Raw genomic sequence first — 21,545 nt, 5'->3', positions numbered from 1 at the left:
CCACCAAAACAATGAAGCTGAGAGAAAAAGGCAACTATATTTTGAAGTAAATTAATGTGATTCCTGTCACCAATATTCATGCTCCTCAGAGACTGACGGCCACGGGCCGGTGGCTCTCACAGCCCCACCCAGCACCCCGCCCCACCCCGGCCACTGGCTGCCGGTTTCCAGCAAAGTTTCACCTTTCAGTTTTCGAGGGAATGGCAGGAGCTTCGTCGTTTCCCACGGTGGGGGAGCCCACCGCCCTGATGTGGTCAGTGCCTCCGGCAGTGGGGCTCTGAGTTCTCAGAAGCGAGATGCAGCGATTACACTGGAATCAGGGTGCGGGCAGCCCGCGGGGTGCTGCGGGGGCAGGAAGGGGGCGGGGGTGCGGTGGCGGCTCAGAACTCCTCATGCACGCTGCGGGCGTAGTCCACCAGCTTGCTGCCAGTGAAGAACTCACTGTACTTGAGCACCTCCTCAGGCTCCAGGTAGTGATTCTGGTTCTCGTCAGCGATAGCAATCATCTGCTTGGCCTCATTGAGGGCGCTGAACTCATTCATGGGGTCCATGTAGTCCTGCAAGGGCAGCGGCTCAGCCCCGACGCACCCCAAACCCCTCCAGGCCAGGGGCATCTCCTCAGGTTCAGGCCACACCCAGCTATGCAACCAAGACCCCCCTGAGGACACCCTGCACTCATGGGGCACCTACACCTTGGCTACAGCAGGCGGAGCCTGGTCTGTAATACCCATTGGCTGGTAGGACAGAAGCTGTGGAGCCAGGAGGTGGGCCTGTTCTGGAAAGCGGGCACCAGGCTGGAAGTGGCTCAGGGCCAGGCAGCCTCCACCTGTGTGGGCACCTCCCTGCTCATATCAGGGTGTCCAGCCACAGAAGGGCAGGGCGAAGGGAGGCCCCGAAGCGGGGCACATGCACACCAACCGCCAGGACGGCAGTGCTGACAGGTAGGAGTGCCCAAACCAGACATCCTGCCAGCTATGAGCAGGGGTCAGGGGATTCTGGAATAAAATGCAATGACTCATCCAGCCACGGGAGGAAACAAGGCCATGCAGCACCTACACACGACGCCAGGGAAGACACTGACAGGCAGGCAGCGGGTCCAGCCTGTGCACAGCCCTCCCACCCCAGAGTCTGGCCAGACTGCCCATGGGGGACAGCACACCTGGGCCCAAGAAGGGGAGCCCATGACATCGGCTGCACGGCCCAGCTCCGAGGCTCCAGTTCCCCTGACCAGTGCCCAGCCACAGCCAGATCAACTCTGCCTCCCAGCACAGGATGGCCCCACACCCACCTCCAGCTCTGCCATGGTCACGATCCCATCATGGTTGGCGTCAATCAGCTCCTCGAACTCTCTCTTCCTGTCCCGTACCCAGCCGTCATCAACATCCTGGCCCTGCTGGTTCTCCACGGTGCCCACGGGCAGAGAGATGAACTCAGACAGCGAGAGCTTCTTGTCACCATCCTGGTCTGTGGGACAGGAGGGCAGATGTCAGAATCCAGTGGGCCCAGGACCACCAAGGCCACTCGGGAGAAACTCAGCCAATGGGGCTCTGCCATCAGGTTTTCAATCTGTGTGGTCTCAGCGTGACCGAGAGCAGCGAGCACACAGTCCCCCAGGCCACCCAGTCTAGGACCAGCCCAGGCTGACCTCCGCGGCCAGGCCTCACCCAGGTCCCGGATGATCTCCTTGACCATGAACTGCAGCATGCCGCGGCTGTGCTCAGGGTGCAGGAACGATAGGAACTCGCTCTCTGTCAGCAGCAGGTCCGGGGGCGGATTGTCCGCCTGATACCAGCGGTCTTTGAGGTTCTCCAGGACTTCCTGTGCTGAGAGAGGTGTGTCCGTGAGGACCCAGGCACACAGGACCACTGCAGACATCTGGAAAGTTTTGAGACGCACAGCCCAAGAGAAGGGGGCAGCTCGGGACACAGAGGTGCCGGGACAAGGACTCGGCCCTCAGAGGGGAACCCAGCCCCCAGAGAACAGATGCCAGGCCCCCAAGACGCAGACACAAACTCTCAACTAAAGAGGCCCCCCAACCCGGACATAGACCCCTTCAGACACAGACCCCTCCACCCCAATGCAGCCCCACCCCTACTCGCTCCTGGGCAGTGGAAAAACTGCGGCAGGCCACCAGCTCTGCAGGAACCAAGGCACAGCTTGATTCCTTCCTGTTTCCTCCCGTTCACTGGGCAGTGCTCTGAAGGAAAACCCAGTCTCCAGAGATGAGTCATGTGTCCCCCAAGTGACACTCACTCCCCCTGCCATGAGAAGGCCCAATGCAGGGAGCAGGGACCCTGGAGGCCAGTGGTCAGCAATGATCTGCGTGTCCAGCGGGGGAGGGGGAAAAGCAAGCGCAGTACACCCAAAGCCTGCAAACGAGACCTGATTTTTAAGGTCTTTGCCAATATGATTGGTGAAAGGTCTTAAGGTGAGACCACTGGGATTCAGGTGGGCCCTCAGCTCAGGTGTCCTCGTGCAGGAGACAGAGACTGGAGCGCAGTGGCCAGGAGCGGGGACCTGGGGGAGCCTGTCTGGGTACACTGGGACAGCAGCCTTGGGTACCCACCGGGGGTCACCAGCCAGCCCTCCCCCGATGCACTCTAGGGTCTCTGGGCACCCCGAAACTGCTCTTCACTTCTGATCCCCAGATCTGCGCACCCCCGCCCAGATGCACAAGCACAGAGGAGTCAGCTGAGGGCTGTGCAGACAGAGACTCCACAACCTCTAGATACAGGAAGGACACATCCTGAGCCACACACACCTCAGAGAAAGGGCGCTGAAGACAACCAGACAGAGATGACTGGCAGCTGCCTGAGAAGCCAGCACCAAATCTCCAAAGCTAACAGGAGAACCAGGCCCCCAGCCACCTCTGAAGGACACCTTCAGGGGACTGTCTGAACCACAGGAAAACAATGGAAACATATAAAAATAGGAAGAAAATAGGTTTAAAAAAAACAGCAGAACCAAAACCCTGGGTGGCATCACCTGCACAGGAAGGGGGCATCTATTCCGCCCAGGAACAGACTGAAACGCTCTCAACTTGTACTCTGTTAAGTTAAACGGGTGTCATCCATATGAACAGGAAAAAGTAAAGCTATAAGATACAAACCCCTGCCCACAACAAGCAGCCCTCATGGGCACACCTGCAAAGCCGGGCACCCTCTTCACACCTGTCAGGCAGCCATATGGGGTCATGTGACCGCTGAGTAAAGGAAAGCGAGGTCTCTAAATCCCACATCAGCAGAGGGAAAGATGAAAGGGAAACAAAGAAACAGAAACAGTAATGAGCTTATCTCATGTATTACAAAGACAGACTGGCTCACAAAATAAAGCTAAACTTCATGTAGCCCATGAAATAATAAAATGCTTTGGAAAGACCAAGCCTCAAGGGCAGTTCACAGGTGAATTCTACAAAACATGTGAGGAGGAGGCCACATCAATCTCCACAACCTCTTCCAAAAGAGAGCAGAGGGAACACTTCTTGATTCACTCTATGAGGTCCTAACAACAAACGGAGAAAGCACACAACAAGAAAAGAAATCTACAGACCAGATTTCACATCAATACAAATGCAAAACACTCAACAAAATATTAGCAGATCAAACCACACAACGTACACAAAGATTACAATCCAAGTTGGATTTATCCCAGATAGGCAAGGTTGGTTCAACATCTGAAACTCAATTGATATTCACATCAACAGGCTAATGAAGAAAAATCACATGATCCTATCAATGCTGCTGCTGCTGCTAAGTCGCTTCAGTTGTGTCTGACTCTGTGTGATCCCATAGACGGCAGCCCACCAGGCTCCTCTGTCCACGGGATTTTCCAGGCAAGAGTACTGGAGTGGGTTGCCATTGCCTTCTCCGATCCTATCAATGCTGCTGCTGCTGCTAAGTCACTTCAGTCATGTCTGACTCTGTGCGACCCCATAGACCAGGCTCCCCTATCCCTGGGATTCTCCAGGCAAGAACACTAGAGTGGGTTGCCATTTCCTTCTCCAATGCATGAAAGTGAAAAGTGAAAGTGAATTCACTCAGTCGTGTCCAACTCTTAGCGACCCCATGGACTGCAGCCCACCAGGCTCCTCCGTCCACAGGATTTTCCAGGCAAGAGTACTGGAGTGGGATGCCATTGCCTTCTCCGGATCCTATCAATAGATGCCAGCAAATTTGGAAAACTCAGCAGTGGCCACAGGACTGGAAAAGGTCAGTTTCCATTCCAATCCCAATGAAGCACAATGCCAAAGACTGTTCAAACTACTGCAAATTACACTCATTTCACATGCTAGCAATGAAATGCTCGCAATCCTTCAAGCTAGGCTTCAACAGTATGTGAACCAAGAACTTCCAGGTGTACAAGCTAAATTTTAAAAAGGCAAAAGAACCAGAGATCAAATTGCCAACAGCCGCTGGATCATAGAAAAAGCAAAAGAATTCCAGAGATATATCTACTTCTGCTTCACTGACTACACCAAAGCCTTTGACTATGTGGATCACAATAAACTGGAAAATTCTTATAAAGATGGGAATACCAGACCACCTTACCTGAAACTGCTGAGAAACCTGTACACATATCAAAAACCAACAGTTAGAACCGGACATGGAACAACAGACTGGTTCCAAATTGGGAAAGGAGTATGTCAAGGCTGTATATTGTCACCCTGCTTATTTAACTTCTATGCAAGATACATCATGAGAAATGCCAGGCTGGATGAATCACAAGCTGGAATCAAGACTGCCAAAAGAAATATCAACAACCTCCGATATGCAGATGATACCACTCTAAGGGCAGAAAGTAAAAAGGAACTGAAGAGCCTCTTGGGGAGAGTTGAAAGAGGAGAGTGAAAAAACTGGCTTAAAAGTCAACATTCAAAAAGCTAAGATCCTGGCATCCAGTCCCATCACTTCATGGCAAATAGCTGGGGAAAAAGTGGAAACAGTGGCAGATTTTGTTTTCCTGGAGTCCAAAATCACTGTGGACAGTGACTGTAGCCACAAAATTAAAAGACGCTTGCTCCTTGGAAGAAAAACTAAGACAAACCTAGACAGCATATTAAAAAGCAGAAACATTATTTTGCCAACAAAGGTCCGTATAGTCAAAGCTATGGTTTTTCCAGTAGTCATGTATGGATGTGAGAATTGGACCATAAAGAAGGCTGAGCGCCAAAGAATTGATGCTTTTGAATTATGGTGTTGGAGAAGACTCTTGACAGTCCCTTGGACAGCAAGCAGATCAAACCAGTCAATCCTAAAGGACATTAACCCTCAAAATTCACTGGAAGGACTGATGCTGAAGCTCCAATACTTTGGCCACTTGATGCAAAGAGCTGACACATTGGGAAAGACCCTAATGCTGGGAAAGACTGAGGGCAAGAGAAGGAGGGTGACAGAGGATGAGTTGGTTGGATGGCGTCATGGACTCTATGGACATGAGTTTAAGCAAGCTCCGGGAGATAGTGAAGCACAGGGAAGCCTGGTGTGCACCAATCTATGGGGTCGCAAAGAGTCAGACACGACTTAGCAACTGAACAACAATGACAATGCAAAAAGCATCTGACAAAATCCATTCATGAACACTCTCAGTAGACTAGGAACAGAGGGGACTCATCACCTTCATAAAGAACATCCAAAGAACTCCACAGCTAAGATCATACTAATAACTGATGGTGAGAAACTCAAAGCTTTCCCACTAAAATCAGATTTAAGGCAAGGATGGTTCTTCTCACCACTGCTTTTCAACATTGTACTGGAAGTCCTGATGCATTAGGACAAGAAAAGGAATAAAAGGGACAATGATTGGCAAAGAGGAAATACACTATCTTTGTTCAACAATGTTACAACTGCCTGTGAAGAAAACCCCCCAAAATAGACAAGAAACTTCTGGAACCACTAGCAAGTATAGCAAGGCTGCAGGATAGAAGGCAGACATAGAGAAGCCAGTCACTTTCCTGCACACCAGTAAGAACAAGTGGAACTGGGAATTAGAAGCTAAAGAGGAACTTCCGTGGTCCAGTGGCTACAGCTCTGTGTTCCCAATGCAGGGGGCCTGGGATTGATCTCTGGTGGGGGAACCAGATCCCAGATGCTACAACAAAAGATCTTGCAAGTCACAGCAAAGATCAAAGACCCCCATGTGCTGCAACCAAGACCCAGCACAGCCAAATAAGTATTTTAAAATAATAACAATAAACCTTTAAAAAAAAAAAGAGCAAGTGCAAACAGAAAGAAGGCATGGATCACACACTCAGTGGCAAAGAAGGGAGTCCAGTCCTAGAAACGCCAACCCCGACAAAGAACAGTGGTGCCCACAGTGCATCTACAAATACTGAATACAGCAGCACTGGCCCTCCCAAAGCAGAGGCAGGCAGGGCCACGGACACCCGCAGGAGGCCACGATGCACTCAATCCCGACGGCCAGGCAGGCACGAGACAAACGGGGAATGCCTCAGGAACAGCTGGAGCAAGTCCATCAAGAGATGACAACACACTGATGACAACGGCGGGGATGACGTGCCGAGGAAAGACCGAACGGGAGACCACAGATGGCGTGCTACACTCTGACAATGCCCATCGAGCCGAACCCGACACCTGGCTGAGAACAAACCCCGAGGGAGGGATGGGAGGGCAGAGCTGAAGACAGCAATCACTAAACGTCCTAACAACGCTTCAGTGATGCTTCAGAACTCAGCTAACAGGCATCAAATTGTGTATCAGTGAGACAGGTTTTTAGAGGAACTTCTCTGAAAAGCTAAGGGGAGAATTACATCTGTCGCCACACTCAGTAGCACGGTCGCCAGGCACCATCGGCAAGCGCCCCCACAACCTCACTGACTCTCAGGATCAGACCTCATCCAGGGTTGAGGACCAGTCCCAGCCGAGACCCACTTCCCAGTGCTCTGGTACCATCTGCCACCTCTTCCCCAGAGCTCAAGCCACTAGAGGCTGCCGTCTGTCCCTGCGCCTCCCCTGCAACGTGCCTTAGGGTCCTGGAGGCTCTGTCTCAAGGGCCTGCAGGAACACAGGCTGTGGCCACGTCTCACCCACGCCCCGCCCGGCACCTGCACTGTCTCGGTGCTACGCCAGCCGTGGGAGCCAAGCACTCACTCTCCTCATCGATGTTCAGGTCCCACTTATTCTTTATCTTTTCAGCAACTTCTCTCTCATTGTGGCCTTTGGTTGCCAAAAACTTCACCTTGTACTCATCCCAAGATACGTGGCCTGAAAGAGCAGACCAACCTGTTAGGAGCTTTAACAAGGAACCTTTTTTAAAAAGAGAATTTTAGTTATTTTAAGCCATCGGTCAAAAATCTTTGTGCCACGGGCAGCTATAGAGGCAGAAGCAGCAAAGCACCAGCTTCAAGTTTCATCCCTGAGCCCAGCCGTGCAGATCCTCATCTGCACAGCCAGTGGCACCCCCCACCCTCCCTCATCCTGGAGCCCCACTCCTGCCCATGAGCTGTCCTCTGCCGGCAGCCTCAGGCCCCTCAGGGTCAGGTCATGGGCTGGCCATACCGTCACCATCGGGGTCCACAGCTCGGAAGTGTGCCCTGCTCTCTGCAACAGCCTCCTGGAAGTGCTCAGCTGTTTTCTGCATGATCCATTTCTGCATCTCCTTGGCGCTGATCCTCCTGTCGGTGTTCAAATCCACCCTGCGGGCCCACAGGCTGTGTCAGACGAGGCCTCCAGGACCCCGACAGACAGAAGGATGGCCAGAGGGGCTCCAGAGGAAGAATGAAACCACCACCAACAGTAACACATCCCACCCGAAGGGCACACAGGAAAAGCTGAGTAGATACGGGGGAATCAGGGAGCACGCTGGGCAGTGTGCCTGGCCCTATACCATCAGTCTTGGGACCACCTTGCTACAGGATGGGGCACATCATCAACCCAGTTCTTCGGACCACACACTTGGGATGCAAGCCCAATGAGCCCCAATAACAGGACTGGATTTCAGACACCAGGGGAAAGGCAAGTTGACACACAGATACAGCCAGCAAGACAAAGAAACAGCTGTAGATGCAGGTGTGTTGAGAGATGTGCACATGTGAGTGTGTACATGGCTAATGCACACCCATGGACGTGGGTCAGAACACACACGCATGTGTGACTTGGTGCACACAAATGTACACACAGGTTAGCATGCACAGATATGTTATCAAGTCCATGGAGAGGACTACAAGCAATGACACCCCAGCAGCAATGCCCACACCCACTGCCTGGTTCTTCATCTCTAAATCTCACTCTCCAATGAAATAAACTAGCGCTCCTTGGAGAACTGCGGCAGGAACATTACATGAGGAGGTGAAGCTGGAGTGGCTGGCAGTGCGAGGAAGGGAGGAAGTGCTTAAAACAAGGAGCTGGGGATTGATGATGTCCTGGTGGCCAAGGCTAGAACAGGGAAGTAGCCAGACAAACAGCACAGAGCTGGGTCCCCTCCAGAGTGCAGACACACACCCACAAGTCCGTCCTCCTCATGGAATTCCAGACTACACGGTGGGTCTTCCCTGAGCTTAGCTCCCACCCCCAGCAGGGTGGGCTGCCTCTCCCTGAGTGGCTGCCAAAGAGACCGGAGACTGCCAAAGAGACTGCAACTCTCCTTGGCAGACACCACCTGAGCCATGCGACCAGGCATACAGCCCCCATGATGTCATGCAAACATCAGGTGCCCTGATGTGATGTGACAAGAGGGCCACCTCACTTCTGGGGTCTTCTTTCCAAAAACCCACAACCCCTGTCCAACCAGGAGAAAACACGGCAGACAAACCCCAAATCAGGAACATGCTACAAACACCTGAGGAGTCCTCCTCGTAGGTGTCAAGGCCACGAAAAGGTAGGATCCTGGATGGGATCCAGGGCAGAAAGAGGACCCTGGGGCAGCATGTGACCTGAAGCCTGGAGTAGCGGGAACAGTAACGGAGCGCTGTGTTTTAGTTTCCACAAATGTGCCTCGGTTTGCAACTTTTCTGTAAATCTAAAACTGCTCCCAAAATAAAAACCTCGCTTAAGAAGTGCTGTGGCAACATTACTTCTGCTTGCTCGAAACTATATCCTGAGGCTTCTTGTTTGCTCTGGTCCGGGCGGGGCAGGCAAGGAAACAGCAGTTCACATATGGCAAAAACATGGGGCCCCACGTGGGAGAGACGGGTGTGTGGGGAGTCAGCAAGAAGGTAAATGCAGGCTAGACACCCCTCGCCCCACAACAACCCCGCCAGACACAGAATGTATAACAAAAATGTACAGTGTGGATGGACGGGGCTGGAGCACATCTGGTCAGCCCCAGGACATCCAGTCCCTTGGAGGCTAGTTTCTGCATTTCCCCACAACCTGGGGGGTTCCCCATGACCTGAACCCCACTCCCACCCCTGGGTGGGCACAGTGCGCAGCTCAGGGCTGCACATCCATGGTTGAAATGCTGCCAACTTCCCAAGAGCACGTGTTAGGGCTCCACCTCCACAACATGGCACCAAGCGGGGACTTGGTGCAAAACCAGGGCAGGACCAACAGAGGGGCTGAGGCCAGCCACTCCCATGCCCCCCACAGCTCCCAGTGACACCTACTTGGAGAAGATGACCATCAGCTTCCTCCGGCTCTTCCGAGGCTCTGCGTCCTCCTCAAAGTCATCCATGTCCTTGCCCAGGAAGACCTCCTGGTGGAAATCTTTGTTGAGGTGCCCATCCATCTCCAGCTTCACCCCGTTCAGGTGGTCCGGAGGCAGGATCTCGTTTTCCTCCCTATTACCTGCTCTCTCTCGAGCAGATGAGTGGTTGGCAGGCCGGGCGGACGCATTCATCAGAAGGATAACACCCAGGAGCCAGAGGCAGCAAGGAGCCAGGCCACAGAGGGGAGCCTGCCTGGAGGCCATGGCCGCCAGGGTCTGCGGTGCGGGACAGGCTGCAAATGTGGCCAGGAGCTGCAGAGAGAGAGGCGGGTGGGTGAGGAAGCGGGGAGGTGGTGACCACAGCCACCTACCACCTCAGGCACTGCAGGAGGCCCTGCGGCTCGTCCAGCACAGCTGCCCGCAGCCAACAGCCTGAGGCAGCCGGGCCCCGACTATCCCTTAAAAGTTTACAGGAGGATCCAGAGCCTGTCCCAGCAAATGCTTGGCTAAAGAGGTGCTTACTTGGTAACATGAAATACAAGTCCTCAATTTCCAGGGCCCGTGCTGGATGTCCTGTTTTCCCTTTTCTTCAGTTCCTACTCCCTCCCTGAGGTACACTCTGCATCGCTAGCCCTCTCCCCTCTCGGGCCTACAGCTCAGTGCCCAGCACACTCAGTCTCAACCTGCTGGCAAAGAAGCTGACCCCAGAGTCACAACTCACACTGCAGATGCCAGCTCAGCGCTCCAGCCCCGGGACCAGAACTAAGGCACCAGAGCTCCTCAGCCTCAGGCTCCTGCCCCAAGGCTCTGTGACACCTGGGGCCAACAGAACCCAAACTGCCAGGCAGGGAGCCACCCCTCCCACTCTCCATCTCCGTGTACACACACGTTCACACGTAAACACAGCATATGCATGCACGAGACGTGCACAAGTGCACTTGTGACCATATACACATGCGCACACATATACATACGTACACACATAGACCCACATGTGCTCATACGCACACATAATACACACACGTCCTTGCTCCAGGGTCCCTCCCACCGCAGGACTCCATTCCCCTCAATGTGTTCCTCTTGGAGCCTGTCCACCAGGCAAACACCTTCTGGCCCTTCCAGGTGCCTCAGAGGCCCCTTCCAGCAGGCCTGCAAGGGAGCAGCATAGGGAAGCTCCCCAAACCAGGGTGCCGTTGGCAGCCAAGCTGAGGCACAAAGGGTTCTTGAACCACGGTGCCCATCACCAGATCAAGGAGACCCCTGTGCTGGCCTCAGCATGACGGAGGCCAGGGAGAGCCCGTGGCCCATGGCAGACACTTGCTTCTCTGATGCCTCTTTTCTGTCCTATGTGCTCCTGGCTAACATCTCCCCTGGCAGGGGGACAACTCTGCACGTCACTCTGACGAGGACAGAATAAAGAGATAAAGCAGGTAATTAAATAGTTAATCCCACTAAGGTATCATAAATAAACGAAAAAGTATGGGAGACCCCTGTAAATTAATGATCACTCAAGAGAACAGGTCTGCCTAACCACAAAACCAAGCAGTCTTGCTCAGCAACAAAACCGTGCAACAGAAGCACAAGACATGCCCGAAAACAATAAAACAATGGTGGAATAAGGCCCACATCCTGCCTGGCAAAGTCAAGAAGTTAATGGTTCCTAGGACAAGCTCCTCTGTGCTCACTATAAACAAAAATATAAGGAAAAGGTCACATTATACTGAAACCTGAGATGATTTGCCATATTTAAGTTACCACCTTTTTTCTCAGTCCCATTGCACCAGGACAGCCCCAGTTTGACATGTGGGGACAGGGTAGCGTGACCATGGGGGACAGGGCAGCTTGACCATGCAGGGACAGGACAGCCTAACCACACAGGGAGGGACAAGACAGTTTGACCAGCTAGGAACAAGGAGGTCCCCGCCCAACATGGAGGAGGAGCTGATGAAGGAGGAGTGGCATCTACTCAAGAACGAGGAAAAAGATGGTCTTCCTCTCCCTCCCCACTGTCCTTTGGCTATAAAAATGTAGTAGCTTAATTCTCGGGGCAGAGTCCCCTTGCCTACCTGCTTGTATCTCTCATAAACGTCTTACACTATAAACTCTTTCCTCACCTGTCACCCTGGGGATTACTGAATTCTTTCTGCGCCAGATAGAAGAACCTCCACTTACTAAAGACGTGTCTGTCGGTTTCATGTTATCCCTGGACAAGATCCTGCTCTCCTGGCTCAGCTGGCTCATTCCTTGGAGGGGAACCTGTCTCACGGATGGGCAGCCTACGTCTCTCTTTCCATGTTTGAGAGGAACTGCACCCTCCTCAGCAGAACCCACCAGCTGTGCACTCTGTGCTGCCACCGCCCCCTCGACCACGTCTTCTGGAACTCCGGTTTGTCCCCGTCTGAGAGCACTGTCCACGCAGCAGGCTTTTCCACTCCACCACCATCTGTATGTTTCCGGAATTCCCGAGCAAACCAAGACAACTTCCTCCTGCCCTAAACACCGCCCTCGTGATTCATGGCCATAAACACACAGGTGTCCTGTCCAAACTGACTGGACTTCACTTCTGGAAAGAACGGTCAGTCCCAGACTCTACTTGTCTTGATGGTGGTACAAGGGGTGTTATTTACTTGATATTTTGCACAAAGCGTAAATGACCAGATAGGTATCAGGAGATTAGGTAGACGTCCTCCTCTTGGTTCACAACACCCTGTTTTGCACCTTGTTGAGCACAGGAGTCAGTCGCTCACTTCTCTCCCGCCCCAGGTGAAGGGATTTCAGAGCAGGGGCTGCCCTACAGACTGGGGGACCCACCCTGGGTTCCTGAATACCCCTGGGGTCCACTCTGTGAAACAGGTAAGACCATCGTCGTTAAAACGCAAACGGTTTTTTAACAGATCCGTCCCCGGCCTCAGGAGTCGCACACGGCGTTGGCAACGACTGGCCCAGGCCGAGCCGGGTGTCCCAGGCTTCAGGCGGATCGGATGCTCCCCACCCCCAGCACGGCGGGGCCGCGACCCCTGACCTCGCTCCACCGACCCCCCGACCCAGGCATCTGAGGGGCCCGGTCGGCGGTAGCTGTGGGCCGTCCGAGGCCCAGTCGGCCTGCGCGCCCCCTTCCCGCCGCCCCGGGGCCAGGCGGGGGCTGTCACGCCCCGCGGCCCTCACTCACCGGCCTCCCTCCCCTCACCCAGGATCCGCGAGCGCGGCCTGAGCGCCCGCTACGCCTCCAACGGGCCTCCGCTTAGGCCGCAGCCATCTTTCTTCCGGGAAGAGGCGGGTCGGGTGGGGGGCGGTGCGAGCGGCGCGACCTCCCCACGCCGACGCCGGCGCAGCCATCTTTTCCCTGGGCGGAAGCGGCCTCACAGCTCTCCGGGGCAGCCAATGAGAATAGCGCGGGGATCCACGTAGCCCGGCGGCGCGGCGCGGCCCCACGCGCGGCCTCTGTTCGCGGCGCTCCCCGAGCAATGAAGCTGCTGCGGCGCGCGTGGCGGCACCGGACGGCGCTGGGCCTGGGCGGCCTGGCACTGGGCGGCGTCGCGCTGCTCTACCTGGCGCGCTGTGCCGCGCCTCCCGAGTCCGCGCTCTCCGGCCCCGCAGCACCAGCGCCCGTCCGCCCGGCGGGCGCCGCCGCCTTCCTGGCCGTGCTGGTGGCCAGCGCGCCGCGGGCGGCCGAGAGGCGCAGCGTGGTCCGCAGCACGTGGCTGGCGGCGCGGCGCGGCGGCCCCGGGGACGTGTGGGCGCGCTTCGCTGTGGGCACCAGCGGGCTGGGCGACGAGGAACGGCGTGCCCTGGAGCGGGAGCAGGCTCAGCACGGCGACCTGCTGCTGCTGCCTGGGCTGCGTGACGCGTACGAGAACCTCACAGCCAAGGTGCTGGCCATGCTGGCCTGGCTAGACGAGCACGTGGCCTTCGAGTTCGTGCTCAAGGCGGACGACGACTCGTTCGCACGCCTGGACGCGGTGCTGGCCGAACTGCGCGCCCGTGACCCTGCCCGCCGCCGCCGCCTCTACTGGGGCTTCTTCTCGGGCCGTGGCCGTGTCCGGCCCGGGGGCCGCTGGCGTGAGGCCGCCTGGCAGCTGTGCGACTACTACCTACCCTACGCGCTTGGTGGCGGCTACGTTCTCTCTGCTGACCTGGTGCGCTACCTGCGCCTCAGCCGCGAGTACCTGCGTGCCTGGCACAGCGAAGACGTGTCGTTGGGCGCCTGGCTGGCGCCAGTGGACGTGCAGCGAGAGCATGACCCGCGCTTTGACACTGAGTACAAGTCCCGTGGCTGCAACAACCAGTACCTGGTGACACACAAGCAGAGCCTGGAGGACATGCTGGAGAAACACCGGACGCTGACGCACGAGGGCCGCCTGTGCAAGCGCGAGGTGCAGCTGCGCCTGTCCTACGTCTATGACTGGTCGGCACCGCCCTCACAGTGCTGTCAGAGGAAAGAGGGCATCCCCTGACGGCCGAGCCGGCCCGCGTGCCCACAGGACGCCAGGGTCTCAACCGCGCAAGGCGGTGCTGCAAGGCCTCCCGTCGGCCTTCCTCTAGCAAAGCTGACAGCTTTTGCATGGTTCTTAGCATGAGGCTGGCCCTCGAGAGGACCCGGTTTGTCTGGTGACAACGGGCTTCCGAGCAAATGCCTCGCAGCGGTGGATGACTCCTAAGCCCAGGAACCAGTCCATGCCCACCCGAGAGCATCTTGTTCTGGGTCTGGAACCAGCATCGTGTCCAGGCAGAAATGTCCTGTTTCTCGATTCAAGTATTTGATCAGATGAGGGCGTCCTCATCAGGCAGCCCCATGGGGCCTATTCACTTACCTTCCTCTCCCAGGCTGGGGCCAAGGAGCCAGAGGGTGGAGCTGGAAGGACTTGGAGGACCTGACTCCAAAGAAAAATTCCCAAACCTGTTGGGGCAGTGGACAGTGTTATGTCCTGAAGCCACTGTACTGACCGTCCACCTGCACCAAGGGCCAAGACCGCATAAACTGGGCCCTGGCACTTGGAGACTTAAGGTGTGATGCAACCCAACAGTTTTTATCGAAGTTACTTCACCTTGTGCGGTTAGGTCATCGCTTGCATCTCCTGCTGGTATCGTCTGTCACGTGTCATCTAGTATTTAAGTCCGTTGCGTATGAATCAGCTTTCATGGTATCTTGGTCTGTGTCTGGAGTGAATTCGTGGTACGTGTAAGGCAGAGCTTGCCTGTGATTTATTTATAAATTTTGTAACTTTTGAATAGTTTTAAGTTGGGAGTGTATGGGTGTCTGTATGTTTTAAGTTATTTAAGAAAAGACTTTTCTATCAGAACTTGGAATTTATGGATTAATTTTCCAGCTTGAGTTGTAGACCCATTGCTGCTCGAGTGTTGAAACATGGAAGAATTCAAAAGTATCTATCTCTTCCGTTTTCATGGAAGGTGACCCCACTGCCTCTCTCTAAAAACACTTCTCTTTCAGCCTTCCTCGTGGCTGCACAGGACAGGTGTTTCTGGAAGCACTGACAGTTTCCCAAAGTCAGTCTTGACACAGCCCTGCTGGGGTACATCCCCTTGGGGGCAGCAGGTGTTCGCAGCCCCTTTGCATATACCTGAAGGTTGTTTTGCAGTTGCTCAGTTGTATCTGACTTTGCGACCCTGTGGACTGCTGCATGCCAGGCTTCCATGTCCATCACCAACTCCCAAAGCTTGCTCAAACCCATGTCCATCGAGTTGGCGATGCCATCCAACCATCTCATCCTCTGTCATCCCTTTCTTCTCCCGCCTTCAATCTTTCCCAGCATCAGGGTCTTTTCCAATGAGTCAGCTCTGTTCCTCCTTAAACATGGAGAGTGAGCTCTACAGTCATGGCCGAAGTCAAATAAAGTGGCAATGGAGGCCCCTCCCCAGCTGGCTGGATTCTGCATTTTCTGTCTGGTAACCGGACCCTGCTGCCCCCTACCTGCAACCTACTGTGGGGCACTGGGGACTGGACAGAAGGCACACGCCTCTGACACGCCTCTTAGCTGCCATTCTCAGGCTATGGATTTTAAGGGTGTCTTGGCCCAGGCAGCACACAGTGTGGGTGGCTGTCTCATGGCTCTGAAGGCTGGGATTCTGCAATCGGGTGCCAGCATGGTCAGGTTCTGGTGACGCTTTCTTTCTGCTGTGAGCTTGGCCAGCCCCTGACTCATCCCAGTGTTGCTGGATATACCAGGAGTAGCCAGTAAGCTCTGGCCTTGGGAACGTCCCTCAGTCTCGTGTGCACATGATGAAAATAGATTCAAAGATCCCTGGTTCAAGAGCTGCAACCCTGGAAGTCTGTGCCCCCTTGCTGGAAGCCTGGGAGGGAGATGTGGGGAGGGGGCAATGCAGCCAACCCCAAGATGCTGACATTGTTGTATGGGGTGGGGGTCCTCCCCCCACTTCACGACCTCCAGCCAGCCACTGGGCTGTGGGGCTGCCGGGGGCCTGTCCAGAGTGTAGGAGCAGCCCAGCCTGCACTTGGAGTAGGAGAAGCCAGCACTGGGACTTGCCTGGTCCAGTGTTAAGACTGCGCTTCCACTGCAGGGGGCTCGGGTTCCACCACCAGTAGGGAAACTAAGATCCTGCACACTGTGGTATGCACCCAGCAAGTGGGAAAAAAATCTGTAATAGGAGAAGCCAGCAGGGCACCTGGGGACCCACGGCCACTGCCCTGCAGCCTGAGCTAGCACATCAGGGCTGTGCTTGGCCCTGCTGCCTGTCCCTCGGCAACCCCACACTCAGGCCCCTTTCCTGGGCTCCTGGCTGCAGCCTCCTCCACCCTCCACACCAGGCTCACTCCTGCCCCAAGCCCCCGCCAGCCCTGGTTCACTTGAATGTCACTTCCTCATCCTCGGTTGGGGGAGGGCGTTGCTGTCGAAACCACCCACAACTGCTCCCACTGGTCTCAAGCCTTCCCTGGCCATCCTGGGTGTGAGCTGTCCCAGGAGTGAGCCATCCTGGGAACCAGGAGCTCTTCACCTGCTGTGTGCTGGGCCCTACTGTTCGAAAGACATCAGCACAGAGGCAGAGCTGGTGCTGCCGGGCACGCTGGGTCCTTGGGAGGGGCCTAGGTGGCTACCCTGGCCTCCCCAGTGGTCTTCCTAGGATGTGTCCCGCCCCCTCAGACCTTCACCCGTCCGCTTCAGTGTGTGGTGGGTGGCGGGGGGTCGGGGTGGGGGGGACGATCCCACGCTTGGCTGCACTGCATCCACAGAAGATGGGTTCAAGTCCCAGCCCAAGGACCTGGGAGTGGCCTGAATGGGAAGTAGGGTCTTGGCAAGTGTAACCAAGGTGAGGGCGGCAGGGGGCCTACTGCAGAATAACTGTCCTCATAGGAAGAGGAAGCAGAGGCTCCGGGAGGAGAAGGCAGAGTCCAAGGAGGCTGCCAGGAGCGCCACCGCTAGTCGCAGAGTCTGCTGAGCCCTGGATTTCATCTGCGCACTCCAGGACAGACACCTGAGACCGCTCAGCTGCTGGCTGGGCCCAATCTCACCACCTCCCAGGGCTCAGCACAGACCCAGCCATCTGGGGGCAGGCTTCCAACATCCAGGCTCCAGGGTGGGAGCACGTGGCCTACGGCAACCACACTGGGGTCCCCATGGACTGTGCCTCTTCTGCCTGGGCCCACATTCCCTGCATCCCTTGGTCCCCTACCCAGTATCTACAGGTCTCACAGGGGCGGCCAACCCTTGCCTCAGGCCCTCCACCCCAAGCACACATTCACATCATGAGACCACTGACTTGCCTATCCAGGGCCCAGGGAGCCCACAGCAGCTGCTGCAGACAGGCCTAAAGTGCAGCAGGTGTCCAGTCCCCCAAGGGGCCTCCAACATCAGAGAACCCAGAGTCAAGACCGCATCCAGTTGCTGCTTGATGCTTGCACTCTGGTCCAGGGGCATGACGAGGGGTGTGGGCTGGTTTCCCTCCCTAGAAACACACTCTGGGCTAAGCCGACATCTCTTTCCCACTCTAAGTCCAAGAAGCAGGTGAAAAGCCACCATCCACCCTGCCTCCTAGGCCTGGGTCTCCCCTGGGGGTCACGGTCCCCACAGCCCTGGGAGCTGGAAGACTGCTCACCTATCACCTGGCCTCTGCAGGCACCTACCAAGGCCAGCCTGGGCCCCCCAGACCGCACCCTCTGTTCTGGTCTCACAGAAAGTGTGCATCAACCCCCCCTCCACGCCCCCCAGCTCTCCCTGTCCCCTCCCCCAACTGGCCCCCAGCACCCTCCTCCATTTGTGGATGACAGTACTGGCTCCAAGCCCTCCACTCCCCACCCGCCCAGACCCTCCCACCCTTAGAGAGCCTTACCGCCAGCAGAGGAGGTACTACTCACCACCGCCACACAGCAGCCAGGAGACCCCTCCTCAGCCCTGACGCCGGCCACCCCCCGACTGGGGTCCCCAGGTTCCCTTCTCTGCCAGGGATCCCTGGAACTTTCCCCACCCTTCCTGATGACCCTGAGCCTCCCCAGTCGTGGAGCCCACCAGAAGGGTGACGGGAAGAGAGCGGGAGGCGAGGGGGAGACTGCCAGCCCAGGCCCCTGCTCAGGCCACAGTGACCAGTGAGACCCTGCTCGTGGCCTCATGCCCATCCCATGAACCGTGGCTGTAGCACCAGCTCTGCCCAGGGCCCAGCTCTGGCGGAAATCAGCCAATAGCTGAATCTCCGCTGATGCCCCTCCCAGCTGCTGGGGCCCCTGAACAGGACTCAGGGAATGAGTGAAATCAGGAAAGGTAAGCAGTTCCTATGAGGCTGGGGCAGGGACCCCAAGGACACTCCAACCTGGGCTAGGGCCCGACCCCCCTCTGGATGTCAGCCTTAGTCACCCAGGTCAGAAGACTGCACATAGGTACACCCCCCAGTCCAAGCACTGGCAGGCATGGCCGGGTCCACTGAGCCCCACTGACTGACGAGATCTGTCCTTGCTGCCCCCAGGAGAGCCAGCCTTGGCTGAGGGGCAGAGGGACCCTTCTCACCACACCATGCCCTGGGCTCACAGCTGGTGCCCCATTGCCCCTGACCCCAGGTCCTGGCACTTCCCCTGCCCACAGCCCCTGGGGTTGGCAGTGTCCACCAGACAGGGCTCTGCTGGGCGATGCTCAAGGCTGGGAAGGAACCCGGAGCCATGGTGGCCGTGGGAGCCTAGACGGGGGTTGACTCTGTCCCTTAAACACTAAACCTCTATGGCCCTGCCCACAGGACGGGCGCCAGGGCAGGTCTCGGTCCAGCGCCCACCTCCTGCTGACCCAGGGCCTGACCCAGCCTGGTGATCCAAGAAGAAAGAAACCTGAGCTCTGCCCCTCCCTCCAGTGGCGTCTGAGGGTCTCAGCAGCCCAATCCCCGAGGGGCTGCTGCACCCCTGCCACCACCGCCCATGTGGTGCCTCGCAGAGTCCCAGACAGATCCCAGTCTGCCCCTCAGGCCCCAGAGGAGGGACCGGCAGCCTCCAGAGTGAAGGCCAGGCTGATCCCGCTGCAGGGCCTGGAGCAGGGCCACTTCGCTTCAGGTAGCACCTGTTCCTGTTCAGTTCTGATCTCACACACCCAGGCCCTTGGAGGGGTGTGGGCACAGGTGGCCATCTAGGCTGGCCTGGCCACCACCCCAGGTGTGTGTGACACGCCAGCTGTTGCAATACCAATGTTATCACACCAGAGGAGCCTGTGAGTCACTGCCTTAGAGCAGGTTGCATCCAAATCCTCCAGAACAAAGGTCTTTTGTCCCCGTGCCCCCACCCTCCCATCCCCCCATACATTGTGTGCGCCATCAGACGCACCCTCAGAGGCCCTCAGCCCCCAGCCCCAACACCATGGGCGCTATCTGACACACCCCCAGGTGCACCAAGGGGCAGGCATGCTGATCGAGGTGGTGGGCATAGACGTGGACATGGGTCAAGGGGGAGGGTGTGCCCAGTAGCTAGCCAGGTGGGCTCCCCAGCCTATCTTGACCCAGCTCCAAGGGCTGAACTGGGGGAGACCCCGGGCTGCTGGAGGCCTCAGCTTCTGTATCAGCTCCTGGATCAGTCAGGTCAAGATTGAGCACCTCCAGGACCTAGGGTGGGGTTGGAGTGGCCTGAACGTGGAGCCCAGAAGGCACATGGCCAAGCCCAGTCAGTGAACACAGCCCCCCAGCACCCACTGAGCAAGGGCCTGGGGGCACAGCCAGGTCCCAGGTCAGACCACTGAGTGCCAGCTTGGGACCTCAGATGAGATAAGGCTCCCTACAGCCCCTGAAGAGCTTCTGCCCCAGGTTGGGGGTCTGGAACCCCTCTCCCTTCACCCAGAGTCCCTATTCATCCAGGGAGTCCAGGTTCAGGTTCCAGGAAACTGATCCCTCCCCACCCGGGATCAATGATGGTGTGGTCACCAGCCCGTGTCAGAACAACAGCCTCCAGAGCTGGACAATGCCAGTAGTTCTCCCAGTGCCAAGAACCCTGACTGTACCAACAACCTGAGCCCAGGGACTGCCTGGCCAGGGGCTCAGGCCACCGGCGCCTGGATACCAACTCTGCATTCACCCCTGGGGGCCCAGTGATTCCAGCTCAGGCAAGAAAGCCTAAGACCCAGGGCAGAGATGAAGGACACACAGAGACCCCCAGACACACCACACAGACAGCGTGGACCCTGGGCGGAGATGGGGGACACACAGAGACCCCCAGACACACCACAAAGACACCAGGGACTTTGGCGGGGCTCCACTTGGACCACAGAGTCACCGTCACGATCAGCACTGGGACATTTGGGGTCAACCTGGGAGACCGAGGTACACACAGGCCAGGAGGAAGTTCAGGGCCCCCCAGAGGACACATCCACCCAGGCCCCAAGAAGCTCCCCCACACCCTCAGGGCACTCTGGATCCTTGGCCGGGGTCACAGGAGTCAGCGGTCCAGTCTGGCTGAGGACAGGAGCCCTGGTTAGGAGAGGCAGTCCAAGAGGCCCTTGGAACAGGCCCCTCTCCCGGCCCAGGCCCAACCTGAGGGGAAGATGTCATACCCACGGGGGGCCCCTGGCCACAAAGAGCCCCAAGGGGCCAGTGTGTCCTGGCTGCACCCTAAGGGCCACACCCTCCCTGGAGCCCTGGCCCGGGTAGTTGGGCGGCTCTTGGACAAGCCTCACCCCTACCCTGGCCCATCTGCAGCCCCCAGAGGGGACCATGAGGGTGGGGCCTGGAACACTTAGCCTGCCCACCCCTGTCTTTCCCAGTTCCTGCCACAACTATTCCCAGCCCCCAAGAGAACTTGCTACTTTACTAAGCCAGAGGCCCATTTCCTGTCTGCACTCCAGCCAGATAGATAACAGCAGAGGGTGCTGGGAGCAGGCTCTGACCCAACTGGGAGACATATTGGCCCCCAGAACCTCAGGGACAGCCTCAGCCTCAGGGCCAGGAGGGATGGTCAAGGGAAGCTGGCTACAGCCCTAGGCCCAGGGCTCAGGGAGTGTCCTCCCATCCCAGGAGCCTGGCAAGGCCAGTCCCCAGCTCTGGCTGCAGGCAGATCAGCGGAGATTGAGGGCAGTGAGCCCTAGAAAGGTCAGCAAGGTCAGCCCAGCACCTCCTGCAGCTCTAGATCAGGGCTCAATCAGGGCTCAAGCTGAGGCTGCCCAGTGCAGCGCTGGCCATCCCAAAGCCCAGCTTGGAAACCACAGTCTGGGCCAGAAACGAGCCCTGTCCCCCAGCCCCCCACCCCAGACCCTAGACCCTAGTGAGCCCCCTACCCTGAGTAGCAACAGCTCCTGCAACCCACCTGAGGAGCCCCTGTTCAGGCCGGGTGGGTGTGACCCAAAGGGCCCAGGGCCCAGGGTCCTGCAAACCCCTTCAAGGCTCGGAGGCTTAGCAAACACCCCAGTTTGGGTCTGGCTCCAGGAGATGGTGGAGCTGAGACCAGATGATGCAGCTGGGTCCAGGGTGGAGTCTCATGGGGGCTTTACCCTGAACTGGCCCCTTATCTGCACTGG

The 21,545-nt window shown here is 56.9% G+C and overlaps 2 protein-coding genes across 5 annotated transcripts; one reads left to right on the top strand and one right to left on the bottom strand.

Annotated features, from left to right (window-relative positions):
• Window positions 19-12,882, bottom strand: SDF4 (stromal cell derived factor 4). Of its 4 annotated transcripts, none has more exons than XM_018059911.1 (7): window positions 12,770-12,882; window positions 9,560-9,912; window positions 7,515-7,651; window positions 7,107-7,220; window positions 1,665-1,823; window positions 1,289-1,464; window positions 19-557 (listed from the first exon to the last, which is right to left on the bottom strand). In XM_018059911.1, exons 2-7 carry the CDS (start codon window positions 9,862-9,864, stop codon window positions 381-383), a joined length of 1,068 nt encoding a protein of 355 aa, XP_017915400.1. In that variant the 5' UTR covers window positions 9,865-9,912; window positions 12,770-12,882; the 3' UTR covers window positions 19-380.
• B3GALT6 (beta-1,3-galactosyltransferase 6) lies at window positions 12,971-15,473 on the top strand. The gene has a single exon (XM_013970311.2). The coding sequence runs from the start codon at window positions 13,065-13,067 to the stop codon at window positions 14,052-14,054; it is 990 nt and encodes a 329-aa protein (XP_013825765.2). The 5' UTR covers window positions 12,971-13,064; the 3' UTR covers window positions 14,055-15,473.

Source organism: Capra hircus, chromosome 16 (assembly GCF_001704415.2).
Source record: "Capra hircus breed San Clemente chromosome 16, ASM170441v1, whole genome shotgun sequence".
In the NCBI taxonomy this organism is placed as follows: domain Eukaryota; kingdom Metazoa; phylum Chordata; class Mammalia; order Artiodactyla; family Bovidae; genus Capra; species Capra hircus.
The sequence above is the reverse complement of the archived record's forward strand: the minus strand, read 5'-3'. Positions and strand labels throughout refer to the sequence as shown.

Bases quoted from the DNA above. Each gene is read 5' to 3' on its own strand.
- B3GALT6 (XM_013970311.2), top strand. From the start codon at position 13,065: ATGAAGCTGCTGCGGCGCGCGTGGCGGCACCGGACGGCGCTGGGCCTG.
- SDF4 (XM_018059911.1), bottom strand. From the start codon at position 9,864: ATGGCCTCCAGGCAGGCTCCCCTCTGTGGCCTGGCTCCTTGCTGCCTC. The intron at 1,824-7,106 runs GTGAGTGCTTGG...CACCTCTCTCAG, and splicing joins CCTGAACATCGATGAGGAGA to CACAGGAAGTCCTGGAGAAC. The intron at 1,465-1,664 runs GTGAGGCCTGGC...CCTGTCCCACAG, and splicing joins GGAGATCATCCGGGACCTGG to ACCAGGATGGTGACAAGAAG.